The sequence below is a fragment of the Erythrolamprus reginae genome, chromosome 6 (genome assembly GCF_031021105.1).
Source record: "Erythrolamprus reginae isolate rEryReg1 chromosome 6, rEryReg1.hap1, whole genome shotgun sequence".
Taxonomy (NCBI): Eukaryota; Metazoa; Chordata; class Lepidosauria; order Squamata; family Dipsadidae; genus Erythrolamprus; species Erythrolamprus reginae.
Window position 1 is genome coordinate 33431787 of NC_091955.1, and position 10000 is coordinate 33441786.

The following is a 10000-nucleotide window of genomic DNA, read 5'->3' on the forward strand; positions in this document are numbered from 1 at the left end:
AACTTACACTTTAGCACAAGAAAAAACATAAAATAGTAAACTTTGAATTGATAAAACTTTGCATATGGCACAGTAAATCTAATGACTATTTGGGCAGAAATCTGTAACGAAATCAAAGGTTTTGTATTTGTTATTTATGAGTTTTTAAACTACACTAATTAAAAGGTCAAAGATATAAAGGCAAAAGTTACCATTATTATACTTTATTGAAACTATCTGTGTATTGTGTTTTTCTGTAAAAAAATGTTTGTAAAGATTAACCACCAATTGAAGCAAGTACCTCTATGCTTGGTTATAAACTTAATGGCATAAAAATCGTAACAAAAAAGACTATTTTTTAAAGATGACAATGAATATTCAAAATGAAAGCTCAAAACTACGAGGTAATCATATATTTGCATAACTCTTTTGACCTTAGTGACATAAATTAATTTTGCAAATCTAATGCCAAAATAAGGTTCCACATCTAATACAGCATAATTTGGTCATGAATGCCATAAACATATATTGAACATTGTAATGCTGTTTTTTAATTACAATTTCAGGGTGCCAGGCTATAGATTAATAGTTTAATCTTACACATATCTCCTCAGAAGGATTTCGATAAAGTTTACTTCTTTAAGAGCATATGTATAAGACTAGACCTTTAAATGATTATAAATAAAGTTTAAATAACCAGAAGCATAGCATTTTAGAAACCTGGCTAATTATATCAACAGATAATTTAAAAGTTTAGAATATATGCTCATTTATAATCAGATGGTTCCCAACTTAACTGTCGTTAACTTAACTTAAACTGACCGAAATCTGTACAGGATAAAAAGTAATATTCAGTGTAATATTGATCTTCTAAATATATTCTGCTAATTCTTGGGGAAAGCTAATCTAGTTATCAAGTATCTTATATTGTTCTGTTTTGTCACTGTCATATTATTACAAAATTATTGCCAAATTTCAAATCAAATATTTTGGAATTGTTTATGCTACCAATTAAGCAAAAACACAAATCTCCAATTGCAATAAATAAATAATACACACAGTATCATTCCACAGATTGTTTACCTCCTTTAATCTAACAATTTCTGTTAATTTTTCTGATTATGATATTGCAACTACCATATCCTGCCTTCCGAAGCACTTTAAAGGAATCCCACTGTTTACAAACCTTACTATTCTGTTTAATTGCATGGAAATATTTGTATCAACTCAACTAAATGCTCTGATATAAAATAGCAATCAAATAAAATACTGGACTTTGCCTATTTTTTGCACACCAGGTTTTGAAAAGTATGATGGCTCATATCAGAAGTCTAATTGCAAAGTTCAACAGAAAAAGGAAACTAGAATAAATGAAACTGTAACACTTCAAAGAGTGTAAGGTTCATTGAAGATACAAAATTATACCCTAATATAAACATATTTGTGAAAATACCACAGAGAAAAAGTGCTTATTTTGTCCATATATGCACACATGTGTAAATGCATTAACAACTTTATAAAGCATACAGAAATCATGTTTTTGTTCACAGAAAGTCAGAATAATTACATTTGGTAAATAATTTAAAACTATATTTATATATAGCCTATAACATAGAAATCTACCCCAAAGATTTCTGAGTTTGGAGACTGAGAAGTATAAATAAGTATATTTAATTATTTAATTATTTTGAGATCTTCTGAAACTTTAGAAGATTAAAGAACAATATTGGTGCCAGGTTTTCCCTTTTCAAAACCTGTCTGACACTACAGTATTTTTATCTCCTTTTTTTTCTGCCTTATTTCTATTAGAAGCTATGATTACCTTAAAAAAAACAGGCTGTACGTTATAAAGATACTCTGAGAAATAATTTGCACTTTGTGAGGGTGGTATAAATGATTGCTTATATATTTAAAATATTAATAGAGCACTTCCATGCATATTATTCAGAAAAAAGTCTGGTATGGTAATTAGGAGAAGAAATTAGAACATAAGCAAACTCCCAACTTTTTAAATAATGTTTTAAAAAATTAAAGTTTTGATTAGACAAAAACAATAAAATAAATATTAAAATATATAAAGAATTGTAATTTTAAGAAAGGAAAGAAAACTGGCATGTGAAGCAATGCATATCTATAAAATTCTTAGATAATAAGTTTTCAATAATAAGTTTATTATAATTGTTCTGTATCACCATAACAAATACTGATAATATATTCAATATTCATATTAAGAATAGTTTAGCAACTTAATAATGACTGCCACACTTATATGTAATTATAAAGGCCTAAGCTGAACAATATAAGTAAAACTCTATCACTTTTTATAAATATTTTTATAAATATTAAAAGTTTTATTTAGTTGCATACACAGGAAACAATATAGGCGCACATACCATAAACACACACACACATACACACACAAATAGTTATTTAGGAAATTGCTTTATTCCTAGTCTCCTGACCAAAAGTATATGTTCTTTCATCTCTAAAGAAGTATTTCAATTAGTCTGCTCAGGTGTCCTATATACATACACAAAACACACACACAAGCAAACATTTTATTTACAAGAAGTTATCAAAACATCTTTGCTACAAAGAATCCCTGTGGGGCTTTTACCTCAACTGAGTTTAAGAACAATTTCAATCTACAAAGATGTAAAATAGCAAGTAATGTGGCCCTCTGGTGGACAGCTAAGGTTCACCTTTTCTTTCCCAGTATCATTCAAGAAAGCTGGCAGTTTTAAAAAAAGGTATTTTGCTTGAAAAGATATGGAAACAATGTCTACAAATATATACTTTTCTCTTTAAACAAAGTGTGCAGGGTACTCCAGGGCATATATATAACAGCAATTAAAAACTTGCATAAATTTTCTATTTTAAAAACTAACAGAAGACAACAAACTAAACAACAAAACAATGTTCCACTTTCTGCAATACTTTAAAAGTAAAAAAAATAAAAAAACACCTCCAACTAGAAGAAAAGGATAGGAAAAACCTTTCCATTGGCATTAAAATAAACATGATGCAAAACAAACAAAAACTTACCTGCTGTTGTTGCAGATGCAGCAGTTCTACTGTGCTTACTTCAGTGCCCGTGTCACCACTTGATCTTCCATCTCTGCTGCCAGCATCTAATTGGCTGCTTAGAGTGCTCATTCCATTTTGATTCATTGAACTGTTGCTTATTGTCTCTGTCGCAGATTCCTGCATCATGACTTAATACCTAAAAGTGATTAAGAAGTATCAATTAACACACACATTACACCTTCACACTTCCATTATCAAGATGTCCCTCTTTGCCAATTACAGAGACAGCATATTTAGAAGGGGAAGGGGAAAAACCTCTTGCATAGTCATGTTAAGGAACAAGCAATGCAATGCAAACCTTGCTTTCATAGACATACTATATTCATTCTTGAAACCATGTTTCTCAGAGCAATGTTACTGTAATTTCATATACAAAGAAAGATATATGCAATATGGAGACAGGTTTCCTGAATATCACATTTTAAAGACTAGCTATCAAACCAGTAAAATGAAAGCATAATTTCATACCCTACCCCATTTTTCCTATTATCTAGCTTTAACAACCATAGATGACTATACAGCCCCATTTAAAATATTCACTATCTCGATTCTGTCAGAATTTTACAGCATTTCTTACGCAGGGCTGTTATTTAATGATGCACAGCTAATCATACAAAATTAAAATTTTGTAAGGGTGTTACAAATCATATGGTATCAACCAATGATAAATAATATAATGGGTTGCTCTTTTTGTCTGTGTGAATAAATAAAATTTTGCCTTGGAGGCATTTTAAGTAAAAGCTCTTGCTGCAAACACTTCAGATATTGCCTATTTTTTTAATCAAACGGCTGATATTCATTTATTTTTCTGACATTTAAAACATTTAATACTGTCCTTCCTGGGAAGTAATTAAGCTTATGCATGAGCAGCAATCAAACTGTTCACTTGAAGATGACTTAAAACTCAATTTTAACATAGGCAAATAAATGAAAGATATAAAATTAATTTTCCAGGCATGTATTTGATATGAAAGCTAGAAATAAAATCTATCAAGAATATCACTAATGATTGTGCTAAAAACAGCATAAATTATGCATATTACCTCCTCTACAGTAATAAATGTTTTATCATTTTCACTGCATAAATATACTGTACTTTCAGGATAGCAATGAGATATCCTGCCAAGTTCAGATGGAATATTTGCAGTAAATAAAGAACCAACATATTCTTACAAACTAGACTTTCAAATACTGTATATCTTACATCATTAATAAGAAAATTCATTTTTTGCTATTTTCAGAGTTTATCTTAATTCTATCTATGTTAATAATGCATCAACTATCTTCATGCACAAATGCATTTATTAAATTGAACAATTATCAAGGAAAGAAAATGTGGCTGAACAGAGAAAGCAAAACAAAACTTTCTGAAAAAACTTTCTGACAAGATGCCTTAATGAGTGGGTAAATCCAGTCAAAAGAAACAGCTGCTACTAGAATTACTAGTTTACCTAACACATTGTTTAACTCAATTCAGCATTTGATCAATACTTTATTCTATAAAATACCAAAGAAATTATCAGAGTTTAAATCATCATCAATAACTTCATTAAATAGTAACACAAGTTTATTTCTCATAAAGAAGTATTTAATAATATTTTTAAAGCATTTGAAACACTACATAATAAATGCATACTTTGGATTCACAGTGGATTCATTGCCACACCTCCCACACAATATAGAAAGAGACAATTACAGTTCAGATAAAGGAAGATAGCTGCAAAAACAAATACGCTTTAAAAATACTTTTCAGTAACAATAAGAATAAAGAACAAACATATTATACATACATATTATAAAATGAATTTTATACATGTAAACAGAGGCTTTTAATAGGAAAACAAAACATAATTTTATAAGCGGAAGCAACTAATAAGTATTCAAATTAGGCACCAATTTTGCTGCAACGTTTAAAATATTTAGAAAAAAGGTGGTTGATAGAATTTTCATATAACTCATAAGACCTTGCTAAGATTTTCTAGGTTTCCCAACTTAAAAATATGTTATCATTATTAATATTTTTATAATTATATGCACATGCACACACACACACACTCAAATTACTTTGAGTTCTATGGGACCTTTTCTCTAGAAAAATTATAAAATTACAATCTTAATTGCTAAAACACATTCAAGGCATGTATCACTGTGCACATATTCACTGAATACTTTATCTTTTTCATACCACCTCCAAAAGGAGGAGGGCACATCATCATATAATAAAAGATTTATTTTACATTATTATTTAGTATAAATATTTGACTATATTTCTGGAACTAATTATATGCATTATAAGGATAAATGTATGATATATAAAGCTTCATCAACCAAAGACATTTTTTTTTCAAATTTATCTTTTCAAATTAAAATTAGATATTTGCAGATCTATGACTCATTACAATTAGAAAGGAAACAGTAGTTTATTGTACAGTTCATATTAATCATATATATGTAATTCTCTAAGTTTGAAACATTACTGAATGCTAGAAATATTTTCTACACAATATAGACTAAAGGATAAGGACTAAATCAAGACTACCCAATTGGCTGAAAAATGATGGCCATGTAGATTTAAAAAAGGAAAAATGATTTTCAATATAAGCTATATTTATTTCTCATTTGGTATGGTATAACCCAAATAAATTAGTTAAAGAGAAATTATTCAAACCATTGCCTTATAAGCCAGAGACTATGTAGAAAGGTGCGTGGTTTTTGACACTGCAGAAATAAAACCAATAATCACTTAGAATTTGCAAGTGTGTTTTTATGTGTGTGTATATATATGCCATTCAGGATATCTTTATAAGACCATTTCAAGCTCAAATTATTGAACCAAAAAGCTGGAATTACTGAATTTACATGGGTTAAAATGTCTTGAATTTTAACTAATACAAACTAGTAAACAAAATGTAAACAAGGGTATGATTCCAAGGATAATCTTTTCTAAAGACAATTGTGGAAATATATATATTTTCATGCTTAAACATATTTTTATACTTAAACATATTTTATTATTTTACCAAAACTGCAAAGATTTAAAAGCCCAAAGATGAATTGTGCATGATTCTCAAACCAGAATTACTTGCTTTCAATGACCACAAATATTACTTCATATAAAGGTGAGAGACAATTACATGTAGACATTTCAGTTTAATTTTAAAAACATTCTTTTCAAAATGCTACCTTGATATTATAATTAAGTAGGTATACATTTACTCCACTGCTCTATCCACTAATCTTAAATTTTCTTTAGGTTCCTTTAAATCAGCAAATCATTGTACAGATACTTATTCTCTACACCACTTCCCTTTTGAAACATTAAAGTGACACTGAAACTGACTGCACAAGATTGCATTTTTCTCTTCCTAAACAACTTGAATTGAAAGGTTACTTAGTGTAACAATATTTACTTGCAGAATTGTGTTGTTACCAAGGGTATAATGGATGGTGGCTATGCAGGTTTACGCAAGAATGAGTGAAGCATGAGGCATTAGCCATGTGTTTGACATGTTTCAAATTGCTATAATCCAGCATTAAACACACCCAGCAATTCATGCCATTTCTTGCAGCCATAATCTTGAATAAAGCGTGCACAACCACTTATTATATAAATTAGTATATGACTCCCTGTTATAGTCACAACAGTGCTTTTATGTTTATTTTGCATCAAGATGTGATCTTTTATTTGTACAAATAGCAGGATAAAAAGACATGGCTCAATTAGACCTCCTTGCTTTTACGACAGGGTGGGAAGACTTGTTTGCTTTCCCTAAAGTTTTGTCACTATAAAGTGGAAGAGTGTTAAGTATTTTTCTCCTTGTATTACTCCAACAAGGCTTTACAGTATTACCTTTCAGGTTTCTAAATCCTATTAGGACTAAAAACTTTTTTGAAAACCAGAAACCATATTGTAAATGAAAGTTCTGAATACCACTAGGAGGTCTAACAGGAAAAAAAGTTGGATTCTTAACAGTAATTTCAATAGCTTTAAAATAGTAGCTCACCTTCCATGAGATGAGCTACTGGCTACTGAATGGGAATGACATGGTGGAGGTGAATAACTTCTGGTATATATTTCACTATTTTAGATTCAGCAAATACTGACTTTCCCTTAAATTCTGAACCTGCAAATTTCCTAAAATGAAATATCTGTCAAGTCATTCTTAAAGACCTTGAAGACAGTTGCCTAGGAACAGATGCTTTGAGATCAGGCAAATGAGTATATCCTGGTTTTATTATTATACATTGACATCCACAACTTGCTTGAAAGGTTAAGATTTCACTAATACTGTATTCTTTTCTTTCCTGATTAAAGCATAATAGTTTAATATTCACATAAATGAATGAATTATTTCTGTAATTCCAAATTGGAATTCAAAGGGCTAAAATATAAAATTCATATTTCCCAGAGTTCACTCACATTATAACCTTTCTAGCACCACTAAAAGGCAAACAAAATGGTTTCGAAATGGGAGATTTTTAAAAAGAATTTGTCGTATAGTGTAAATCTTATGTTCACAGATACAGTATCTGGATTGATGAATGCACTCTCTATTATCTAGTTTGGGATAAGTTTAAGTTAAAACTAAACAAATTAAGACACCATTTTTTCACTCACAAACCAAGAAGCTTATACCACTCATTAGTAGCCTCTTTACAACAAGGATTAGTCATTTTATAAATTATTACAATACATTTATATGTTACATATAGGTTTATTGATAAACTTTATTTTATTTTTTGTTATTGCATTCGTTTTATACATATTTTTATATATTATTTATGCATAACAAATTACAATAAAAAGCAATAATTAATCATTTTATATTATGAGTGCAATGTCAAGAAATGCACAGAATTCAGAGGGATTAGAAAATTCCTGATTTTAATAATGAAGGTAAATATATGTGTCCCAGGAAAATATTGCAGGATCCAATCTGAGTCATTGTGAGTCTAATACTAATTGTGTACAGCAAAATCTACACAGATATTTTGTGTGTTTGTTTGTTTATTTGTGTGTTTGTTTGTTTGTTTATTGTATTTATATGCCACTCATTCTGAAATGTACTCAAAAATAACTGTCAGAATAAAGAACACATTTTGATATCTAGTGTAGGCTAGGGATATTTATTATTTTATTATACATATAAATGTTGCTAAATATGAAGTAAAAGAAATCATACAAGCTGCCACTCTTTGTTTGAACATAAAATATATTTTGAAGTTACTCCTAAGAATGGACATAACTGACTACGCTGTGTTTTGACTGATGGACATTAAGGTGTTGCCATTCTTAAAAGTATGAAATTGCATCTGTATAAATGTCTACAGGTATGGATACAAACTTATATATGTGCATACCGAAATCTACAAAGATTAGCTAAATTATACTAGAGAGAGCCATTTGCTTAAGGAAGATTATATAGATACAAGAGAAACCATGTTCTTAATATGTGAAAGGGACATGTGTTTGCAGATGCCTGACAGGATGCCCTTTCACTACAATCACCCAGACAAGCTAGCCAGCTTTCAACAGATGGAGTTGTACATCCAGATGCAATTAGCCATTTTGAGTATCTCTATAATTGTAGTTTTGCATTGCATAAGAAAATCTGTGCAAGCAATCCTCCACCCCACCTTGAAATATAGGGCTACTACTTTTAAGTTACCTTTTACTGTTCTCAGATTTTCTTGCATGCAACTACATACAAATTTGGGTCAATGCAGTTAGATATTCAGGAAAGGGTTTTATTTGAATGCATAACTGCATCAACCTGTGGAGTTTCTGTAATTCCTATATCACAATTTGATATAGTGAAAACCAAACACACGTTGCATTTTACAAAAGGAAAGTTAGTGGCAACAAAAAGATATCACTTTCAAAACTAAAGTATTTAATATAGCCTTAATTTAAATTGACAGAATAATTTTAAGTTTCTGTCTAAAATTATAAATACTAGCATTTAAAATGTTTTGGCTATTTCTGTTTCCTAACAATAGAAATGCTATGTGAAGCATTCAGCAGAATACACTAATAAATTTTAATGCAAAAGAGTGACTCATAAAGTAGCTTACTAGTTATAATGTAATAAAATTAGTGGATCCAGTTTAATAGCAAACCTGTAGATATATAAATCTTTCCACCTATATTGATCAGGTTAAAATAGATGTATTACAAAGTATTATAGTTAAGGATTATTTCTAAGCAGAAATACACATAATTGTGTTTGAGAAACATGCAAGGATTGATCTCAAAGTAAATGATATTTTGCCCCAATGAAATCAGCAAATTACTCCTGAGATCAGTGAGACTCTCATGAATTAGTTTGCATCAAAGACATATTGCCTGCATAAGACCTATTTTGATATACTTACTTTCATTTTGGACATACAAGTAAAACATTGCCTTAATCTGATCTGTTCATTGTGCTAGTTTTCCACAGCACTAATTCTTTAACCATGACTTTAGTGCATAAATAGCTGCTGTTATTCAGTCATAGCAAGCATTTTTACTTAAAATGCAGCATTATATCCATTATTATAAGCAACATGTCAATTCTGCCCTATTATCTTCCTAATCTTTTCAATATGTGACTGATAATAACATATTTTGAATGATTAGTGGTATATGGTATATTTGGCTTTGAAATTAAAGAATCTGGCATAACCACTATACTTAAATGTCATTCAATCCTTAGAGTCAGATAGATATTCCATATATATATAGTTTGTATCTAGGAATATCATAAAATCTTATATGAACTTTGTACCAAATAGAATAGCTAATTCTGTGGTAAGATTTCTATCAGTGATAGCTTAATTTTTTTTTCATGGAAACAAAGAAAATGCTGATGGTATTGAAAAAGAGCAAGAAGCTGGAAATAATTATATAAATGAAAGCTGGAAAATAGTATGCATTCCAAATATATCTCTC

General features: G+C 29.5%; 1 protein-coding gene across 2 annotated transcripts in view; it reads right to left on the reverse strand.

The window, feature by feature from the left end:
- FOXP2 (forkhead box P2) overlaps positions 1 to 10000 on the reverse strand; it is a 792940-nt gene that overhangs the window by 368801 nt on the left and 414139 nt on the right. For both annotated transcript variants that reach the window (XM_070755486.1, XM_070755485.1), the window contains exon 5: positions 3025 to 3202. In XM_070755486.1, the coding sequence (XP_070611587.1) occupies positions 3025 to 3192 (168 nt within the window). In that variant the 5' untranslated portion in view covers positions 3193 to 3202. The remainder of the gene's footprint in view (positions 1 to 3024; positions 3203 to 10000) is intronic.